The 22,577-nt window shown below is 41.7% G+C and overlaps 2 protein-coding genes and 1 long non-coding RNA gene across 8 annotated transcripts in view; 2 read left to right on the top strand and 1 right to left on the bottom strand.

Moving 5' to 3' along the window:
- Positions 1-8,778, top strand: part of LOC109968050 (single-stranded DNA-binding protein 3) — a 36,928-nt gene extending 28,150 nt beyond the window's left edge. For 2 of the 6 annotated variants that reach the window (XM_020614051.1, XM_020614047.1), the window contains 10 exons: positions 154-218; positions 675-736; positions 908-953; positions 1,530-1,565; positions 1,663-1,729; positions 1,902-1,972; positions 2,324-2,402; positions 2,517-2,545; positions 2,699-2,800; positions 4,716-8,778. In XM_020614051.1, coding sequence (XP_020469707.1) covers positions 154-218; positions 675-736; positions 908-953; positions 1,530-1,565; positions 1,663-1,729; positions 1,902-1,972; positions 2,324-2,402; positions 2,517-2,545; positions 2,699-2,800; positions 4,716-4,745 — 587 coding nt within the window. In that variant the 3' untranslated portion in view covers positions 4,746-8,778. The remainder of the gene's footprint in view (positions 1-153; positions 219-674; positions 737-907; positions 954-1,529; positions 1,566-1,662; positions 1,730-1,901; positions 1,973-2,323; positions 2,403-2,516; positions 2,546-2,698; positions 2,801-4,715) is intronic. The other 4 variants (XM_020614049.1, XM_020614052.1, XM_020614048.1 and 1 more) reach the window with 3 other exon arrangements.
- Positions 8,779-12,322: 3,544 nt separating this feature from the next.
- Positions 12,323-13,169, bottom strand: LOC109968059 (uncharacterized). The gene is made up of 3 exons (XR_002276046.1): positions 13,036-13,169; positions 12,894-12,931; positions 12,323-12,532 (listed from the first exon to the last, which is right to left on the bottom strand). It is a non-coding gene; the product is annotated as an uncharacterized LOC109968059 (long non-coding RNA).
- Positions 13,170-14,408: 1,239 nt separating this feature from the next.
- Positions 14,409-22,577, top strand: part of LOC109968058 (RNA polymerase II elongation factor ELL-like) — a 10,290-nt gene continuing 2,121 nt past the window's right edge. Inside the window, exons 1-10 of the mRNA XM_020614061.1 lie at positions 14,409-14,678; positions 17,367-17,411; positions 17,524-17,645; positions 18,350-18,510; positions 19,496-19,794; positions 19,944-20,068; positions 20,857-21,346; positions 21,979-22,066; positions 22,150-22,216; positions 22,376-22,547. Coding sequence (XP_020469717.1) covers positions 14,550-14,678; positions 17,367-17,411; positions 17,524-17,645; positions 18,350-18,510; positions 19,496-19,794; positions 19,944-20,068; positions 20,857-21,346; positions 21,979-22,066; positions 22,150-22,216; positions 22,376-22,547 — 1,698 coding nt within the window. The 5' untranslated portion in view covers positions 14,409-14,549. The remainder of the gene's footprint in view (positions 14,679-17,366; positions 17,412-17,523; positions 17,646-18,349; positions 18,511-19,495; positions 19,795-19,943; positions 20,069-20,856; positions 21,347-21,978; positions 22,067-22,149; positions 22,217-22,375; positions 22,548-22,577) is intronic.

Here is a 22,577-nt window from a genome sequence, read left to right as displayed (position 1 = left end):
CAGAGCGTGACAACTAATGGGATTAGGATGGAGAATTATCTGTGGCATGTCTTAATTCCCGATTTTAAGAGACAAGCCATATGTGGATTTAAATGAGCACATGAGTGTGTCGTGTGTCACAGCCTGTGCGTTACTCTGGGTCTGTGCTTACAGGACATCCTAACATGGGTGGACCAATGAGGATGAATCCCCCTCGAGGAATGGCCATGGGCCCACAGGTATGACAAACCTGAAACCTACTGTACACACAGGCTCATGCACACGCGCACACACACACACACACACACTTAAGTTGATTATTGGATACCATTAAGAATCTTGTGAAAATGAAGCACTTTAGGGCTTTAAAAGTATCAGCAAGTGTTATTTTTATGTATTTTGTCTTTTTAACACTTAAGGCTATGAGCATATTAATATAGTGATTTTAACTCACATTTAACACCTTGATATATTCTTGTGGAGTAGATCTGACTGTCTGAGTAGATGTTTGCTCTTACAGGTTAAGACTGTGGTTTGTTTCATTTAGTTTTTTGCTGTAGTTTCATCTGACCTCTCACCAGAACAGCGGCTGTCAGGCCAGAATCACCAAACTCAAATAAACAAAAGTTACGCAGAGAATCAGTAATAACATCTTGTTGAATGTTCTCGTGGTGTTTTAATGCCTTCTCTTACAGAATTATGGAGGCATGAGGCCCCCTCCCAACTCCATGGGTGGCCCAATGCCGGGGATGAACATGTAAGTTAAAACATCTCATGCAGCCTGTGAAATGTAACTATAAGTTTGGCACATGTGGATCAGCTTTTGCTTCCATTCTGTCTTAAAATGTTCCCAGCTTCTGAAACTATTTTCATTTTCTTTTCTTTGCCCATGTCTCCTTGTCTCCCTGTCTTTCCCTTCCCTCTCCAGGGGTCCTGGAGGAAGAGGGCCTTGGCCAGGACCTAATGCTAACTCTGTGAGTTCCTGTACTACTGTTAAGTTTCTTTGCCACTTACTAGCAGTGGCGACTGACGCTGACCGGGTCACGTTGGAGTTGAAACTAAATGATGTTGAACAGCAGTAGCGGTTACTTTTACTAAAATTACTGCAAGGTAGATAAGAGAGAAGATGTCGGAGGAGATGCTCTGTGCGACTATTGGACCAGCTGAGGCAGGACACGGGGGGATCCTGGTATTGCATGCAGGTTTGGTTGAAACCTTATCATAGAGGTTTAGATTTTAAAGTCATTTGTTGAGCTGTTGTGTTGGCCAGGGCTACTTGTGACTGTTGTTCATCTTTTCCAGGGTAGTTTCCTTGAAGGACATTTAAAGTGATATTGACTTAACAAAAGTTCTGAAAAATGAACACTTGAGTTAAGAAATAATTTCCTGACATAGTCGGAATGTTTATCATCTTTTTTTTTAAAAAGTTTTAATTATTGCAGACTTTATTAGACTGTGAAGTTTTGCTCTTATTTTATTTATTTTTTATTTTTATTTTTTTTTGTACCCTCTGACCATCGGGTCTGATTGTCTGCTCTTTTACCCTGCAGATAGCCTACTCATCCTCATCTCCAGGAAACTATGTGGTGAGTTACAGTCTATCAAAACCAGTAGTTATGATATTATTGGACTGATGAAGACTTAGGCATGTTCTGATGAGTGTGATTTTAACATCCACCACTGATTGCTCCACAGGGCCCCCCAGGCGGAGGAGGTCCGCCAGGAACTCCCATCATGCCCAGCCCAGGTGGTGCGTCACCTGACTCTGTCCCCAGCACTAACACTGATGTCTCTCCCATTTTCCCCTCACTAAACAAGCATGGATGTGTCCCTCACCAACCAGTCTCATTTTTTCAGTTTTCACATGTTTGACGTCATCGCTCTGATATCACACCGCTAAAATGTTTGTTCACATTTCTTAGATTCAACTAACTCCAGTGAAAACATCTATACAATGATGAATCCTATTGGACCGGGAGGCAACAGACCCAATGTGAGTCTCCTGCACACTGTGATGTTGTTTTAAAGGTTTAACTTTTCAGGCTTCTGACAGTTTCAGACTTTGCAGATTGATTCTGGGTTAAAATAATGGATGGTAGTGTAATGATTATAATTACACAACCTTGCCCACAAAAATTAATCCAGCTCAAAAAAGGCTTAGAACCACATCACTGGGCACTGGTACAGTGCAGCATTAGAGAAACATAATGCTGCCACGCTGAACTCATTACGCTTTTACTGGAAATTAACCACATAGAATAATCTCTGAGTGATTAAATCAAAGAAGTCAAACTTGTTAAATAATTTTATAACCATATACATTTTGTTCCACAACATGTTCCAGTTCCCTATGGGACCTGGGCCTGATGGGCCAATGGGAGCTATGGGAGCCATGGAGCCACACCACATGAACGGATCACTAGGTGAGTTTAAACCTCAACAAATTACTGGTGAAATTTAAGTGACATGTTCAACTGAAACAGTGCTTTCTTTTGGATTAAGTTTACCTTAAACAACAACTCCTTCCATGTCTGTAGGGTCTGGGGATATGGATGGGTTGCCAAAGGTGAATAAAAGATTTTCTCTAGACTTCTCCTGTTTGCTGGAGTGTTCTTGTAAATTAAACCATCGATTCAGAATCTTTACTTTCTAATTTAATGAAGCTGTTTATAAGAAGCAGTCTCATCAGTGGGTTTTTTTTTACCTTCTCACCCTCCAGAGCTCTCCTAGTAACATGGGGAGCATGAACAACCCTCCTGGAACACCGAGAGATGATGGTGAAATGGGCGGGAACTTCTTGAACCCATTCCAAAGCGAAAGTGTAAGAAGAGCAAGTGAATGGCATCTCATAACCCTTAACAGTTCTCCTTGATGTCCTGACATAAACTAGTGGAAGAATGCAAGCAGAGGATTAATAAGCTTATTTTTCAAAATTGATCATTTTCTGGAAAGTGTGTTTTTTGTTTTTAGTTTGGTTATTCTCACATATCATATTGCTTGAGCTGAGAGGTTGTAGCGTTGCCTTTCAATTGACACATCTTTGTTGTAGGTCCTGCAATTCTCAAACACATTCTAGTAAGGAGATGTTAATAAGAAGTATTATAACCAACAAGTTGTTTGACTAAGGTAGAGATTTTTACAAACCCAGAATTACTCACTAGCTGTTGGAAAACTACCTTACTCAATAAGGGAAATGGAGTGTGGAAGGAGATCCTTTTCCAACAGACCTGCGAGTCTGTCCAAATAGAGAAGCAAGAGCCTGATAGAACAGAATTTAACAAACAACCACAGTCAAAAGGAGACCTTACAGTTAAGCATTACTTTTTATTACTGGGATCACAGTATGACATGCACCACAAGATCAGAGCTGAGTCCAGGACCCCCTCACATCTGCTCAGGTTGTATACAGGAGACCACATGGCAGGACTCTACTGAACCCACTTAGACAGAATATCATTTCAACTCGACCCAACTTGATTTCCAGGGTTGAGATTGAGTAGTTTTAAATTCAGCATAGCCTTTAGACTCTTATTCGGGAAACAGCACTGTAAATTTGAAATGTAAAACTTATTATGCACAGAACGGCGTGACCGTACAAAATAAAAACAGGCTGTGCAGACTATGAGATGTTCTGCTTGCAGTTGTAACCACTTACTAATCATTTAGAAATTCATTCTACTCTGCCTGGCCACAGTAATGGTTGCACCCGTACAACGCAACACTTCAGCCTTAACATTTGTGTTTATGAAGCTGTTTGAAAATGTTTGTTTTAGTGAAATTGTCATAAATACATAAATTCAATTATATGTTTATTATTGAGGTCATAGTTAAAAGGTGGTTTTGTACTGGACTACATCATATTCAGAGGTGTCTTTACATTTTTGTCTTCCCCAACTACATACATGAGACGGTCAGAATATTAGGAACACCCCTGAATATAATGTACTGCACTACAACACCACCTTTAACTATGACCTCAGTAATATAATCAACATATAATTGAATTTATACATTTACGACAATTTCACCAAAAAGTGAAACATTTTGAGCTTCATAAACACATTAAGGCTGAAGTGTTGCAGTGAAGTGCATACAACTGAACAGGTGGGACTGTTGTGGCCAGGCAGTGTATACCCTCTGTATCAGTGATGTGATTATAGTTGATTGTCATAAACCCCTAGTTTATTTTTTGGTTTTGTTAAATTGAACAAATAAGGAAATTGGGGATTTTCTAAATTTTAAATACATGCTGAAGTACACAGTAATGTAACAGTTTTGTTACAGTTTAGTCTTTTGCTTTGAGCACAGCGGGTGGAGGGGATGTACTGAACCCTGCAATGGAGAGCCACTGAGTGAGCAGACTGGAATTATAGCCACGCTCTAATACCCAGATTCAACCAATCAACAGCAGGGCTGGGTATACTGGGTACTTGGACGAATGGAAATGACTCCATTCATCTTTGTTTATGTGAAACAGAATAAATTTGTGTTTTTGGTCTGTACCCATAAAAGGACGGAGTTTGTAAACTCTGAACCCTAAACTTCTGAAATTTGACTGAATGATTGCGGCATCGATTACTTGACTAAGGTGTATGAGATCCTGGCTGAAACCTTCAGTCTGTGCTTCCTGTAGCTCTGCAGGGCTGGGTTTGTGCGCCCTCTGCTGTTTAAATGTTGTCAGTGACATATCCACTCATCTATGCCCTCCTCCCCCCCTTCCCTCTCTCTCTTTTCAGTATTCACCCAACATGACGATGAGTGTGTGATTTTATTTTTTTCTTTTTTTGTAATTTTGTTTATTTTTACCCCTATTTTTGTACCGTGCACCTGTTTTTCTTACCCCCTTCAATTCAATCCTTATTTCACCCTGGATTGGACCACCTCCCCTCTTTACACACACACACCCTCCCCTCCCCACACCATATGGGATCCTCTGTCTCCCCACCTTTCCCCCTTCTCACTCGGGAACTCTACGGCCGCACAGCCTTCCAGGACAGCCCTTGAGCACACTGGGACTCGAATTAAGATGGGCCCTCCTGGAGCGTGCAAGATGGCCACCAGTCTGAATAGGAAGCAGTCACAGAGCAATAGAAAGAGCCTCTCTGACTCTGGCCCCGGCCTCCCAGGCTTCCTGTCAGGGTCTAGACAATGAGCGAGGAAAGGAGGACAAACAGAGGGAGAGAGGAGACTGGGTAACACAGCCCTCCCTTGAAGATGCACTGTTGGGTTTCTTAGCAGCTGCCTGGAAGCTTCTTAACCACAACCTTTTTTCCATCATCATCATTATTTTGTTTCTGTTCCTGATGAATTCAGTGGCAGGTCGGATGAAATGACCCCTTTACCCCCATGATGTTCTCTCTTACCCCTTTTCGACCAAGGCAGTTCTAGGGCTGGTTCAGAGGCAGTGCCTAATTTTGAACCAGTTCCTTGTGTTTTGACAGCCAGATAGATAACTGGCTCTGGCTCAGGAAAACTGGTTCTAACTGGGCACCGATTCTCTGTTGATCTAGAATTAAGAACATCTTGCATCAGGAGCTGGGGTGCGGGATTATCATGACCAAAGACCAACTAAAGCTCTGTGACTGCCATTTTTAGAAAATCACAACAAGAGAGCGGTGTAGTCTTGCCTCATTTTTAATACCAAAAGAAAAACATGAGCTTCATTGACAGCAGTGAACTGTAGAGGAGACAAACTGTTGGCTAGCTAAAGGCAGTGTTAGTATGAATCAAAATGTGTTGTGCAATTACCATTCTTCTCAAACATAATCGCTGTGCATAGAAATCACGACAAGCAGCACAAATGCATTGGACCAGTTGTATTTAGATGCCAGTGTAGGCTCAAAGCCAGGAGCAGCACTACAAAGGAGAAACTGAAGTCTGCTATTGTTGTTATTGTGCTTGGCACTAGCATTGCTGGGAAAGCAGAGGCGTGTTCAGATGTATACTGTGACGTAAATACGTACTTCTGTGATGGCTCTTTAGCCCCTGGAAAAGCAAACTGGTTCTTAGAAGTTTTGTAAGTTGACCCAGCTCCAAACTGGCTCTGGCACCAGCTCAGAACTAGCACTTAGTTCCTGTTGGTCGAAAAAGGGTATCCGTGTGTACATTTTTAACAGAGGTGTTGTTGATAAGTGAACTTTTTTTTCCATTTTTTGTGTATGTATTGTATAATTTCTATTTTTATTATTGTTATTAATGATATTGCTGTGATCATTTTAAGATTAGGTTCTAATTTCTGTTTCAAAGGGCACATAATTGTGATGAAGAATATCATATGTGCACACGAATCAGAAATTATTTGCTGTGTAACATGTGGCTCAATGTGAGCACACTGCCCCCTGCAGGTAGGACTGTATTCACCACGGTACTGATTCGGCAGAGGTTAGCAGCTTCCTTTTAACAAGATATAAATGTAACTTTTTGCTAAATAACCCACACCAGAAGAAGAAGCAGTGCCTGATTTAGTAGCATGCATGCAGTGAAATGCACAGCTCTATTTATTTATGTACTTTTTATTTGTTTTATGAGTTATTGTTACATTTTTAAAAGTGTTATCCCTGTTTTTTTTTTTTTTATATAATTGCAGAAGTTGTAGCTGCTGTGTAATATACAGAGCCTCTGAGTGATGTCTTTTTTTTATTTTTAAATACCCATTTGACATCATTATCCCTCTGTCCCAGCCCTAAAGGTGCTGAAAAGTGTCGACCATTTTGACCCAACTCATGCTGCTTCCACTGATGCTGCCCACTTAGGTCACTGCTCGCTCCAACGTGTATGTAGGCTGTGTGTGTTTATCCTCTCTGTGTTGACCTGTAGTGAACCTTTTTTTGTTTGCAGAGAAGTCCTCAACACACTGTGATGTATGTTTGTACATTTGCTTTCACACATCAGTCAGTATTGGCTCCAGCCCTCCCCCTACAACCCTCTTCAGGATAAGCGGTATAGATAACGGATGGATGGACATCTGTCAGTTTATCTTGCAGAAAATTGGTTCTTATACATGTGGTGCTCCCTCTTTACAGTCGGTTCTGGTGAATGGACTTCTGGTTTTCTGTTGATCTGATTCTTGGTGTTATGTTGATGAAAAGCAGGTCAGGAAGCAAAAAAGGCATTGCTCTGTTGATCGTAAGGAGCAGCCCTCCCTCCCTTTTACTCATCTCAACACTTCCGTCCTTTTCTCTTTCCTGACCTTTACAACAGGCCACTACGGATACACTCAGCCACACACCACCCTTCTCTGATTTTTTTTTTTTTTTTTGTACAACTCTCCATCTTTTAGTTTTAGTTTTTCTGTAAATACTGTAAAATGCATTTTGATATCATTGACATGTTTTGATATTTCCAATCACAACTTAACAGTTGGTCAGAAATGTGCTGGTTCAGGCATCTTTGTGTATTTGTTCAGAGATGGTGTGTCTGAACTCAGAAATAATATGAATGACAAGAAACTGGAGCTGCTATAGACTATTATGCTATTTCACCTCATCACAGACAAAACGTGGGACTTTACTGTGCACCAGAGCTGTAGCATCAAGGGGTCGAAGATAACGAGGGCGGACGAGTTTATAACTGTGTGTGAACTCCTTTAGCTAATTCACTGTCACACACATTTCCTAGCAATCTCATGAAACTAAACATGGCTGTTGTAAAAACGCGTCCCTCCTCTCGTTCTGTTCTTGGAAGTTTAGTTTGAGGTGGGGGAAAAAAAAGCCACAAATATGCAGAATTTTTTTTTTTTTTTTTTTTGCCATTTTTGACAAGAGATTTGCAAGAACTGAGCGACAGAGGCCAATCTTTCATAATATTTTCAGAATAAAACTTGTCCCTTCTGTGTCTGCCTTCGAGACACTGCATTTTAGCTTTTATCCTCTTGACACGAATGAAACTGAAAGCAGAGCACACACTGGCTCTCAATCCAACACACCAGGGACCAGAATACAGACTTTACTATGAAGGATTTTTTTAAAAATCTATTTAAAATGGTGTGGGAGAAAGTAAAGGCAAAAAATAATAATGGACAGACTTGTTGCTAAAAAGTGGGAGAGAGCCTTTTCTCCCCTGGAGTTTGAAATACTGTTGTACAAAATGCAGCCGAACTTCTCTATCTTTGTCCTGTAAGTAAAGCCGTCACAACATTGTTCATTTCTGTATTTCTATTGTGTTTAGATATAATACTGTACCATTCAGGGGTAGGGCGAGTTAAGAGGAATTTTTTTGGGTTGGTAGTAAAGATTTTTCTGTTCAGTTCCTTATTTTTTTCCTCTTGATGACAAAGCAGTATTGAATATGAGGCAGTCGGTCCTTGCGGGAGTTGCTTTGTATCTCATGTTAGGGTAGTTTCAGATCCTAAATGTCTCGTGTAGTAAAAATAAGAGGTTCCTTCTTCGTATGTTTCTTTATATTGTAAAGTTTCTTTAGACAAAAAAATGTTGCTTATTGGAAAAAAGGTGGGAAAACTGCATTGATAATGTTTTTGTTTTGTTTGTTTTAATTTTCATCAAGTTGTCAATCGTTTTTGCCTGTGTCCCCCTTGTTGTAGATACATATTAAAAACAAAATAACTTCACTCCTTTTGCCATGAACATGCACTTCTTTCTCTGGATTTACACGGCTGTGATTTGCATCCACAATGTGTTTGGATTTTCCAGCTTTTCTTTGGCTTTACAAATGTTTTTTTTTTTTTTTGTGATGAGGATAAATAAAGCAGATTCCTCATGTTATTTCACAGACGAAAATGAGTCCTTGTCCAAAACGCTGTGTATATATTTTGGAATACTGCTTCCCCGAATTTCATTTTGTTTCCAGACAATATATTGTAGATTAAACTCAGAGTTAAGGAAAAAAGGGAAAAAAAATTTGTTCATGCTGATTTTTTTTTTTTCAAACTTTTCTAAAATATTTAGCTTTTTTTTCTTGTCTTAACAGGTGAGTTATGGACCTCATAAAATTATAAAATCTGCAGTGATTTATAGTTGCAGCTAATAAAAATAAATAAAATTGTCAATCTACAAATTTACTTGATTAATTGATAAATTGTTTGGTCATTAGAATGGCAGTAGTGAAAATGGATCACAAGTTGTTTAACTTGTCAAGGAAAAGTGGGGATTCAATTATGTCATCCCAAATTAACTTGCAAACAATCACTGCAGCCCCTTAAGCAGGAGCCTGCTTGAATTTTATGCTTTCTCATTCAAAGCTGTACATTATGGAGGGGTGGGGTAAAGGTGCTGCTGACAGAAGAAAATCTCGTTCTTCTGCTCTCCTCCTCCTCTGTACTGTTCAAGTTGTACTGAGTGACGGCGCGCTGACCTGCTGCTCCTCTCGCTACAGCAGGTGAGAGAAGGAGCAGCTGAGAAGGTGAGGGGGAGCAGAGGGAAAAGTGCTGGCCTTACTGATGTTCGGGAGGAAGAGGAGGGTGGTGGAGAGGAGTTGGGCGGATGAGGCAGAAACCCCATGCTCCTGCTTTTGGAGGGTAATACCTGGGTTGCTACCTGTAGGTGAGCGCCTCGTTGGTTGACTAAGGGAGGGAGGTGAAGCAGAGGTGGGACCATGGTGACAGAGGGGATGGTGTTCCTGTGGAGCTGGGAGTGAGGAGATGTGCCGGCAGGTCTCTTTTGGATTGTTTTGTCTGGTGTTGACCCTTCAGGAGTTGTGCACTTCTTGGGGACCGATCTGCTGGAGGTCACCTGAGACGAACACACCTCTGTGAGAGACAGGACTGACTGAAGGAAATCCTCATGACAGCTGCTGTAATACTCCTCTTCATGTTTATTATCCCTCCTTTGAACCAGGCTGTCCCTCCTCTCTCCGATCCTGGACTGATGAAAATGTGACTCCTCATGCTCTCCTGCCTCATTTTCCTTTCCTCCTCCCTCCCTTCCTAAAACTTCTGTGTTCTCCTCCTCCTGCAGGATCCTCTCCCTCATGCCCTCCTCATGAGCTCTGTTCAGACAGGCCACATTGTGAATGGCCAGCCATGGTTCTGGTCTGGGAGGTGGAGAGCTACACTGGCTAGATGAACTCAGCTCACAGGAGGGACTCCTGCTGCTGCCTCTTTTGCCTGATGAAAGTGAATAAGACAGAGATGAAGAAGTCAAGTCACACTTGAGTATGAGAACAACTATGTCATTACTTAACTATTGCTGTGTCCCAATTTTTGAAATAAATAATTAGCTGTGTTTAGCTTGCACCTTGGGAAGCTAGCAAAGACAAGGAGTGTTAAGTCTAAGGATTTTTTAAATGTGTTTTCCGACAGGTGTCCATCAACACCTGAAGTGCACAGTGCTGGTGAGTCATCGTTTAGATTTGGCTAATTGGGGGTTTTCAGGGTGCTTGATACCGATTCACTTCTAGTGATATTTAGCATCAATACATTTGGAAAATGTATTTGGAACCAGTATATTAAAATATATGAAGTCCAGTTAACAAATGAATCGTCTTGACACTTATGTGAAATATGAAATCAACCATAGTTAACATCACATCTGCTTTAATTTTGATCTAAATTACCAGATAATATGTGTGGTAATGTGCACTCTCAACAGAGAAATCATGCAACAATAGCGTAACTCTGACAAAAATAAGCAGACATGGAGTTAACAATCTCAAGTCATTTTCAATTTTCTGCAGGGTCATAAAAGTAAAAACTGAAAAATCAGTCACTCAGACTGAAGTTCAGATAATGATTATTACTCACTTATTCCTCCGAAATTAAAGATGTTTCCCCCCTCAGGTGAGTCTGGGGTGCCTGTCTTGAGGACAATCTCCGAAGGCGACATGCAAGACACCGGCGAGGTGTGAGGTGATGGAGGAACATTCAAATAACGTCTGGTCACCGGGCCTCCATTCATACCCATCTCCGTGGCGATTATGATGATGTCACGACCCCTGGCCCGACAGGTGTCCATCAACACCTGAAGTGCACAGTGCTGGTGAGTCATCGTTTAGATTTGGCTAATTGGGGGTTTTCAGGGTGCTTGATACCGATCAATACATTTGGACTGTTGTCACGTTGATCATTTTTCAATGTCTTTTCTGTATTTGCAAGGAAGGAACACCTCTCAAACATCTTGGGCACTAAAATTTTCCATGGAAAAATGAAGGTACTTCTCTAGTTGAGTATTTCCATTTTATTTAGATTTGTACACACAATGCCCGTGATGACCTCATAAACTACGCTGCATTGTTACATATTAATGAGTCAAACCTAGCTCCACCTCAACACACCACAACATCAAAACAATCCTAACACATTAATGTATGTAAACAATGATAAGTATAATACATAATGTTTTAACACTACTCAAGTACAATTTTTAAAATAACTACAAATTCTAGTATGTGTGGTATTTGAACTTTAATGTAAGTACTGTAGTACTAACTTCCACCACTGCTATTTTACAGCTTTGTTTACTTCCACTTTCACCATTATAAACAATAAAACAGCTACTGAGATGCTTTGCTTCAGTCCTGTTGGTCCCGTCTATTTATTAATTCATCTATTCCAATCCATTCGCCTCTTTTTTCACACAGGAATTTTTATTTTGACTTCCATTAATCATTTGTTCCCACTGCTGACTGACCTTGATTGTTGCCTGGTGCTGTGCATTGATGGCGTATACCAAAGCTGATGCTCCAGAGTAGTCCTCCATGCTAGGGTCGGCCCCTGCAGACAGCAGTGTGGACGCCACCTGAGGCCCTGCTCGCTTCATACAAGCGTAAATCAGAGCAGTGCGGCCAGCCTGGTCCTGTGCATTTGGATCTGCCTGATTGACACAAAATCATTAACAGATTTTATTTTTATCCACAGTGGCCCAGTGAGGGCAGGTAAAAGGAATAAGACAGAGCTTAGTTCTGTGCTTAGATACTGTATGTTTTCTTGTTAGGTAATCAGAAATTAAACTTCATCCCAATTACATACAGAAATGGCTTATGTTCTCACTTTTATCTCAATAAGATCTGATCTAGCGTGTTTGTTTTTGTGTTCTGGCTGTTCAGTGAGAATGCCCTTTATGAGACAGTCTCAGTACCCAGTGCTGCATATAATCAATAATTATCTTGCCTCTGAGTACACAGTGCTGCCTTCTACAGTGCCAAAATGTTCAGGAACAGTTTAGTAGCTGGAAGAAGGACACGCTGTAATGTAAGCAGAGTTAGATACATGAGGAACCTATTTACTGTGCATTAACAGTACACCTCACTTATGTTGGTGCACAGTTTGCATTACAGCTACACCTAAAGCAGTAAACGCTTAAGCTTACATACAGACTTGTATGCAGAAAATTGCATTTTTGTACATAGATTCTGAATTGAGAAACACAAGTCACTGTAGTCAGACCTTGTTCTGGAGCAGGTATGTGAGGAGTTTCACTGTATCAGGCCCAGCAGGCTCCTCAGCCAGGGCCTTACACGCAGCCAGCAGTGCCGTCTCTCCTCTGTGGTTGCGCTTGTTGACCTGAACACCGCCTTCAACCAGCAGGTGAACCAGTCGAAGCTTTCCCGAGGCCGCTGCACTGATCAGAGGGCTGCAGTCTGACAGGGGGTCCCCCATGGCCTGGAGGGCAAAGGAAAGTCAGACTATTTTTACTTGCAAATCTTCATTATTTAATATTTTAATATCACAATATTATAATGTCCAGAGCATTTGTAATGCCTGCTCTGGACATCTTTTACCTGTCTGAAAATCTGATATTGTTTCTTTTTTGTTTTGTTTAATAAGCAGTTTCACCTTTGTGTTTTTCAGCTATACCAAAAGAAGTAACTTAGTCTTCCTATTCTGATCAATCATTTAATAAAATAATAATGTCAACAAAAATATAAGACAAAACTAGACCAAGATGTTATTACAAATACTTTAGAAATTGATACATACATGACATAGTATTCACAGGGTAATTTATACACTTGAAACTCACCTTGACACTCGCTTGGTGGTAGTTTCCCCAGTTTTCGTCTACAAACAGGATGAAAGCAGTCATGCTGATTGTATTCAGATAAGTTGCAAAGAAAAATCATTATTTTAGTTCCAGTATTTCTGCTGTTCATTTGAAAATTTACCTTCACTTTGGGCTGAAGTGCCCTCATGTTGCTGTTCCACAAGGATACCAACTTTAATCTACATCACGTTTTTCTGTCTACCTCGGTCCTCCCATACCTGCTGGGTTGAGGGGGAGGTTCAGCGCACAGTGAGTGTTCAAAGTTATAAATGGTTTTGAGCCCAAAATGTCACCTGTTGCACACACTGCACTACAAAGACTCACTGGCCCTTTGATGTGACTCAACTTTTAACAGTTGCGATCACCATTTGCGTTTAAACACTGGCAGAGAGACGGATGAGACACACACTGAAATTCAAATGCAGAGACACACATAACTCACTGCAGCTCATTTGTATCTGAAAATTTGCAATACATTTGTATAGCCTTTGTATTTGTCTGTCTGCGGTTTTTGTTCTCTGCAGGAGCGCTATGCAACTGTTCTGTTAAATAAATAAATATGACTTGGCAGAGAGGGAGGAAGAGAAAGAGAGTCTGGCTCCAAGCCAGTGTCTGTATGAGAGCAGAAAAATACTTCACCAACCTTCAAATATGTGATGTTACAATTAAGTCAAACAGCAATTAGCTGGAACTAACAAAAGTAGCAGCCGGCAAGTGCAGTAAGAAAGCAATGTAATTTTTCCTACATCCTTAACATGCAAAAACATGTCATGACACAGTATATATGACCCCTTAAATGATGTACATCCTTTAACTCAGCAGCTAGTAGGCAACTTTTTCAAGGTATTTTTCAAGGTCAGTTGTCTGACACTCCCTCCCTCCCTGTGAAGCACCACCCACTTCCACTTACTCAGTCCCACCTTGTACAACACATCCAACAGTCTTTTCAGTACAGTTCAGGGTTTGCTCCACTAGCCAGCACGCCAGGGACAGTTCTCGCCTGGCCCTGCATCTGGTGAGGTGCCGTCTGTTGGTGCCCCCCATCTGGTCCTGCTGCCAGCGAGTATGCAAGCACTGGGTCAAAATAATTACTGAATGACTCAAAACAACTAGGATAAAGAGATGCAAAACAACCACAATAATATGTGCAAAATAATTACAAGGAGACTGCTCATTGCTTTGTTGGATAGCGATTTTGTGTCTTTTGGTCTGGGGCTCTTGCCCCTTTCTAAGGGTTGTGGGGGGCCTTTTACATGTCTGTGCCCATGGGCCCGTTTTCTAATAATCCGCCCATGCTTCAGAAAACCTGTCATGACACATTTAAAACAATAAAACTTGTGAATGACCTGCTCAGCTCACACCCACACGTCGGAAACTCACTGCATATGAAAGAAAGAAAATTAACATAGTGAAAGAAAATCGAAGTCGTTACGTAAACTCTACGTAATGGTTTATTTATGTCTCCGGGCCAATGAAATCTGTTTCGCGTTCAGCCGTCATGACGTAATGCGATCTACTCCAGAATAGCGCGCGGCAGCGTAGAAGCCACACGGACCCGTTGAGCTTCTTCTCCGGAACCCCTCGGAACTGTTTGTTTGGACCGAAATAAGCCCGGCAGGGGCGATTTGGTACGAGATGTCGGTGCTAAAGGAGAACCAGTGTTACGGACTGTCCAGCGGTAAACTGAGCCGCGACGGTAACATCTCAGTTTTTCACGTCAAACTCACAGACAGCGCGGCAAGAGCCATTGGCACCTTTCAGAAGGTACGTTAGGTTATTTTACTAGTATATAATTAAATACTTAGTTATTATGTACCTTAACAATCAAATCTGTTGTGCAACTTCGTCAAGGGGAGCGTTACTTTAAGACGAAGTGGTTGGAGAAAGGCTAGGAAGGCTCGTTCATGGTTTTCATTTCAGACGAAGTTCACTAATATGTTACCCGGCTGTTGCCTTCTTTTAGCTGTGCAGTGGCCATGCATGTTGCATAATACAGTGCGGAAACGCGCGCCTGTGTGATGATGCTTGTAACAAGCTGTGGCATTGTTTTATGAATGCAGTGTCGAAGTCGAGGAGAGAAAAAGGGAAGGAAGGCTGTTGAGGGGGAAAGTGCTAGGAGTGTGGGGGGGTTGAATTACATTTGAAGGATGGAGTTCTTATCGTTTTTGCCAAATAGATGTAGTTTCAACGAGTTTTTATGAGGGAGGCAGATGGAAAGCCCAGATACTTGAACATGCTCAAAGTCAGGCATTTGTCCCAGTTAATCACAAATGAATCAGACGCTGCAGGAAGTCTGAATAGAGAACAGTCACGTACACTTCCTCAATTCACTTATTCCTAGTAATACAGATGGGAAACTCCTCAGAGATTAAATATGCAGTCACTTCCTTTCTGGTAAAAGGTGAAAACCTCACTGTCATATTGGTTTTAGTGTTGTGATGAGATAGACAGGAAGGAGGGGAAAACACCTGATGCAAAGCTGAGTAACACACAATACTGGTGCTGTGAACATAGCTAGTTTCTTTATTTTGCTTTAAGTGTGGCCATCCATAACCCACCTGGCCTGATCATTTTAACAAAAACACCACAAAGAAAACCACATGTAACTGGGTCAAACGCTGTTCCGGCAGCTGCCTCACTCACCGACTCTCAAATCCTCTCCATGAAAAGGTCAGTTATATTCTAGTCATCACATTTTTTCCGTCCATGCTGCAAATGTGTCATTTCGGCCTGTCACTTCTGCAGTTTCTTACAGGCCAGTTCACCCCTGTGAATATGACAAGGCTCTTTTTCACTGTATATCATCACAGTCTCATGTGACAAGCTGCTCATCATAGCATACGTAGCATCTTGCACGCCTGTGCAGGCTTGCTTGTGTCTATACCAGGTGCTTTGGTGGCACGTGGTGTACAAACAATGCACAGAGGGGCCTACAGAAAAGAAAACCTTGGAGAAGGCAAACTGGGGTCCAAAACTCTGACAAACAGCACACAATGAGGCAATTACTGTCTACACTTGAAATGCATGTATATGTATGGTGTATCCAACCAAATACAACTTATTTAATACAATGTTTTTATTACAGTTTAAAGTTACAGGGTGGCATGGAGAGACAGTGGTTAGTACTGTTGCCTCACAGCAAGAAGGTCCTGGGTTCAAGCCCTGGCCTTTCTGCGCGTGTGAGTTTGCATGTTCTCCCCGTGCCTGCTTGGGTTCTCTCTGGGTATATGCAGCTTAGGTTGATTGGTGACTCTAAATTGCCCATAGGAGTGTGTGTGGTTGTCTCTCTCTAAGTGTCAGCCCTGTGATAGACTGGCGACCTGTCCAGGGTGGACCCCGCCTCTCGCCCAATGTCAGCTGGGATTAACCCTCTTCAGGTTGAGTGTTATAAATGATGGATAGATGGATTTCAAGTTACAAAAATGTTTGTGTTGGCAGTGGTGTGAGTTGCAGTTATTAGAAAGACTTAGACTATAATTAGCTAGGAAAATGACAATCAGTGCCTCTGAAGTCATGATTTTTACCTTTGTATTGAATTAATATCATTTTAACTTAGTTATTTGAGCTTTGTGTCACATTGGCAGTAACCTTAGCCTTCTACTGGACTGACACATTTTCTTGTTAGTCATCTAACCTGGGAGTTCCACTTTAAAGTTGACTCCTTTTTGCCATCACTGGCATTAATTCAGCCGAGGTGGACTATCAGCTTAGGTTGCAGTCGCACAGCAAAGCCTGGCCTTACATAAAAATGATTCCAGTACTAGGCAGTAAGGTAAGGTAAAATGAGAGCACTTTTTGCTGAAAGAGTGCTCTGTTTCAGCTGATAACCTGAGTTGAAGCATCAGAGTAGGTGTCAAGAGAGAAAAAGTTGAATCAGTGCATCACAATAACAGCCACAGTAAGCTGACTGCACAAGACATGCCACCTACCAGTGTGAATCACCACATGCTGCATTTGAGAGTTTATGAAAGCTAGCCAGAGATGTTGAAAGCGACAGCAGCTTTTGCTGCTTTGAGTGTTAGCAGACTTGACAAAACTTGCTGGAAGAAAGAGGCAAGCCTGAGCCCCAGCAATCCCAGGATCATTGTGTTGTGTATGAAAAAATATTGTAACACTGTCCATTTTTATGTGTTTAATCTAGTGTTAAATCCTTACAGTGGGTGGTAGTAATGAAGGGATACTTGAGCTATGGGTTGTGGGGGTTTGAAAGACAAGAAAAGGTTAACAGTGATGCACTACACACAAATCTAAAGAACAGCAGCTTGCAGAGAAAAAGCAAAAGTGGTTAAAAAAAACCACAAGACCAACACACTGGTGCCAACAGCATAAACCACAAAACATCCTCTGTCATTGCATGTTTTCCGTTCGTCTTTGCTGATCTGTATGCGTTCATGCTTGTGGATGACACCAAGACACACCCCAAACTCTCAAATGCTTTTTCTTTTCCTCCAGGGCTGGTCTTCTAATCCCACCATCTGTTTTAGTGGAAATCAAGGGGTAAGAAGAACTGGTGGTCATGTTTATATACAGCAATTCGTTGATTTCATCTTGTACATTTTAATAATGTTAAATCTTGTTCTCTCCTTTTTTCTTCTCGCTCACCTTACAGAGAATCACTATCCCCTGCTCAGAGAATAGAGAAGAAGTGAGGAAATTCACCTTTAGTGTAACTAACGTCGCCTGTGACAATCCACATGGAAGCTTTGACTGTGTCCGTCAGCTCAGTACTGGGTAAAACACACACACACAATAAATAAATGAAACACAAAAATAACCTATAAGAGGTGCACCTTTTATGAAGCCTTCATACCCAAGAATTTGCAGATGAAAAGTTGCTAAATTCAAATATTTTTTATTACATGGGGATTAAGTGTTGAGTTCATAACATGCTCCTGAGGCCTGTGAGCAGGTTTTGTCCACATGATTATATGTTGACTTAAATGTATTCCATGTATAGCGTTAACTGGGTGTCTGAATGTGTTTCAGTATTTTAAAATGTCTCCATGACCCTACTGCTGTGTGAAAGTCACCCTGCTGATAACCTCTGCCTATTTTAAATGCCAGAGAAAATGGCATCTTGACCATACATGTCTAGAAAACTGGGACTGTAGAGAAGTGAATTTGAGAAATGTCAAGAGTTGTGAAAAGCTTAGGAGTTATCAAATCTCTTTATTGGTTCTGACAAAAATACAGTAGCTCTTTGTAGCTGTTTCCAAAGAGATGTGAAAAATAATGTAAAACTACAGGCTGGTGTCATGTATTTGGTCCAGCTGATATGAGCATAGAGCTGACTGAGCACTACTAAAACATAAAAATATCAGTCAAGCAACCATGTACTGAAAAACAGCCTTTTATTTGAAATAGATCATGTGTAGAAGAAGTCCTGAACGCTCTGTCAGATCACTGTCTGTACTCCCTGTCCTCCCTCCTCCCAGTGCTGCTGAGGAGCTGTCGTGTCTCGGGGTGATTCAGAAGAAGATGACCGTCAACGCCACAGATGACTCGTACGATAAGGCCCGTCAGAGCATGGCCCAAGCTGAGGAGGAGACTCGCAGCCGAGGGGCCATTGTCATCAAACATGGGGGGCGCTTCCAGGGTAGGAAATACAGAAAACATCGACATCTGCATAGAGCCTGCCTGGTTGTACAGTAGATAACTCCAGCTAAGGAAGAAGACTGGCCTGAAGACAAATTTGTGCTGTGCTGTTTATATCCAAACCCCCCAGTCAACCATATTGCATTGGTTTCCATGGCAACGTGTCTAGTACCAACTCAAAAGTTTGGACTCACTTTCCGGTTTAGTTCAGTGGGAAACTGCCAGTCTTGTTTTCCTCAGCAGTTTTTTTTTTCTATCTATACAGCACACACACATTCACATACAGTATTGTATAGCCTGTACAGAGACCGTGTTCTGTACAGCATGCTTACCAAATAAACACACGCATGATAAAATCAGCATTCAGGGGTTTTTTTTGTCACCATTTTCTCTCTGCTTCTAACCACAACACCACTTTCTTCTAAACAGGGATGTTAGCCACCGTCATCTCAATTCAGTGAACTCACACAGGTTCATGCAGCACACACATGGCCATACACACTCAGTTTGATGATTGTGTCAGTTCAGAGGAAGCATGTAAGCAAAAAAACTTCCTTACTCACGACATGCTTGTGCAACCATGTGGTTATTTTCCAAATTAGGTAGCAGCTTTTGCTCACTTGAGACGTGTGTATCATTGTAACCCAGAAGCGGGTTTCTGTAGAGGTGAAATGAGGTCATCCACTGTTGTGCTATAGGACTGATCCAATAAGATCGCTTCCCCTGGTGTCTGATCTCACCACAGCCTCAGAAGGCAGTAGTTTCAAACTGTTACAACAGGCTCCCAGTACTAGCTGCTTTATGATGAGCAATGCTGCAGAAAACTTTCTTTAAATATTTCAAGTACTAGAAAAACAAGGACTATAGCTCAAGATCACCTTTGATGTAAACCTCAGTCGGCTCCCTGTGAGCTTCACCAGATTTCTTTTGAAGATGTATATATTTTTAAAGGCTTTTTTGATGTGGGATTTCATGCTCACTTGCAGGGAAGAAGGTTACGGTACGAGCACCAGCCCCGGCACTGGCCAGCCTGGCAAAACCCAAACGCTCATCCCAGTCCCTTCTCGGCAACATTAAGAAGAGGGTTGAGATGTCCAAGGTGACGACGGTAGCCTGTGCATCAAACAGAAGGAGTGTTGGTGATGTGCAGGAGAGGCCGCTCAAGGAGAGAGTAATGCACCTGCTGGCTCTGAGGCCGTACAAGAAGCCTGAGTTGATCTTGAGGCTGCAGAAAGATGGACTGTCAGCAGACAGCAGAGATATTCTGGACTCTGTACTGACAGAGGTAATTATTCTTCTCTTGTACCCTGATACATGTCTCGTTAATAAAGGTACGCTGGCATTCTGAAAATAATGAAACAGCGCAGTTGTTGAATGAACTGTGGTAGCTCTGATTTCTGAACACATATTTTGTATTTGTCTGCTTGTATGCAGGTTGGTCAGCTCAACACTAGAGATAACACATTTGTCCTGAAGGACAGTCTGTATAAGGGGCTGCAGAAGGACTGGCCAGGCTACACCTCAGGAGACCAGCAGCTTCTTAAACGCATCCTTGTCAGGTAACACAGATGATCACAGATCTTAAAAATGCACAAGAAACAGTGGAAGACAAGGGTTTCCAAAACCGGACACAGCACATGTGTTTCAAGCTCAGTGCGCTTCGTTGCCTTGTACTTGTACACGTGTAATGACAATACAGTTTAATCTAATCTAGTCAGGCAGGTCTTATCCATAATTGTCCATGTGCATTTGCCTAGATGCACAATTTAATTAAATGAGCTTTTCTGACCAAATAGAAAATGTTGAGTCAACAGGAACTAAAAGCAGGAACTAACTGAACTTCTCTTGGGCTATTGTTTTCTTTCCCACAGCATGTCAAGAAATGTGAGGATTAGGCAAGATATGTTGGTTAATATGCAAAGGTTTGGTCTTTCTTACAGTCTTTGTATTTGGTATTTAAATACAGTAGGAATTGTAATTCACTCTCTAGCTCACTCAGTGACATTTGTCAGGTTATGATAAGATGCTGTTCAGGTAGTCAGTGTGTTTTCATACACTTGACCAACCAGGTTACAGTAACCTGATTTTTTAAATGCCATGTAAACAAGAAATCTGGTTTGTGTAACTGGGGAAGAGGATTCACTTCATGGCCTCATTTCAGGTTTCTCATTTAAGTTGTACCACCTGTTAAGCACAGCTGTGTCACTAATGTATGTGACTCATGCAACTGCATCAGGATGTGGTTATCTGCATGGCCGTACTGTTTCTGCTGCTGTTGTACTGTGTGTGTGTGTGTATGTATATATAAATGTATGTATATATATCTCGCCTTCACATCTCTGTGCAGGAGACTGTTTCAGCCACAACAGACCCTCCTTACTGTCCCCGGGGCCCAGGTCAGCCCACTGCGAGACACTCCCAACTCCTCCCCAGCACACCGTCCAAAACATTCCCTTCCAGAGGAATACACTGACCCTCTGGCCAGTAAGAAGCCCAGGATATCCCACCTGTCAAACAAAACCACCAGTGACAAGTCGAGATTGAGGCCATCTGAGCAACCGGCTCATAAAGATGCCGCAGAGGCAACAGCGGAAGGCGGGCAAAAGAACTCACTGGACCCTCGAAAGCTGTTTGACTCCTTGTCCGCAGTTTATCAGAGGGAAGAAGAGGTGGCCAAGAGGCTACAGACAAGTGTTCAGCCTGCTGCTGAGCAGGAGCATGAAAACCCTCAAGAACATCCTCAGCCTTACTCTGATCACCCTCCTCCTCTGATAGTGCCTGATCTGAATAGACACACATTCAAAAGGAAGAAGAGCAAACACAAACACAGAGACCAGGTGAGTACAGGTCTGGTATATATTAGTATTATTATTGATGCGCCAATACCACTTTTTTCAGACCAAGTAAAAGTGCTTACATTTGAGTACCTGCCAATACCATGTACCAATACAAGTACATAATAATAATACAGTGTCTAATACAGAAATTACTATAAAAACTTGAGACAGTTTTCATGAGATTCACCTCCTGACTGTGATTAATTAAATTACTCTCTCCATTACTGTTAGTTTTGTTGCACATAGCGAGCGTTGACGTCTCTGTAAAATGCAGCTTTGTGTCTGAGTGAGATGGGGAGGGAGGGGCACTCGCAGTCACACAGCAAAGCAAAGAATCTATGCTCACAGTCTGCTTTAATTTTGTCACCGTCACTTATCTTAAAATATCCAAGAACCACTGAAATTTCTTCTCCACTGCCTAACGACCAGCTCAGCCAGCATGAGGTAAATGTAATGCTGCCGTTAAGTGGTATCGGTGGACAACTTTTATGAGTGCAAGTACTACAGGGTGGTAATGGACCCGATACATGACACTGGTATCTGTGCTTCCCGAATTATTATTTTATGTCCAGAGATGTTTAAAGTGTCACTATGTGTCACTTGTCATTGGAATTTGTTTTTCTTTTGTTAAGGAGAAGGCTAGGTGGAGAGACAGGAAAGAACTGAGAAAGGCTCAAACTTCAGATGAGCCAAACAACGAAGTCCTGCTGGACTGCCCAGGTGGGCTCTCAGTTGTTAAGCTGTGTCAAGTGTCAGTGCATTAGTTTTTTATAATTATTTGACATTTCCTTCTTTTTTTCCAGAGTCGAGTGAAATTTTGTTTGACTCTACTGTGCTTCAACCAGACAGTGACGCAGCAGATTATTTATCGTAAGTATACTGGTAGTTCAGCACAACAGTGTCTGCACAGAATGTGTGGTATAAACTACTAATAGGTGGCTATCTTAAAACCAAGCTTTGACTTTTGTACTGATCTGCAAAAAATGCAGTTATTTCTGACCATAGTGTCACTTTGCTGTGTCCACACAGGAAGTACACTGTGATTTGCAGTCATGACCAGAGGCAGAGCTACAAACAGGACTTTAACAATGAGTACCAGGAGTACAGAGATTTACACGCCCGTATCGACGGCATGATGCGGCAGTTCATGGAGTTGGCCACGCAGCTCAAACAGCTTCACCGTGAATCACATAAATACAAGGTGATATGTTGTGGTTTTTTTTTTTTTTTT

The sequence above is a fragment of the Monopterus albus genome, unplaced genomic scaffold (assembly GCF_001952655.1).
Source record: "Monopterus albus unplaced genomic scaffold, M_albus_1.0 scaffold141.1, whole genome shotgun sequence".
NCBI classification, from domain to species: domain Eukaryota; kingdom Metazoa; phylum Chordata; class Actinopteri; order Synbranchiformes; family Synbranchidae; genus Monopterus; species Monopterus albus.
Note: the sequence above shows the minus strand (reverse complement) of the source record. Positions and strands in the feature narration are given on the sequence as shown.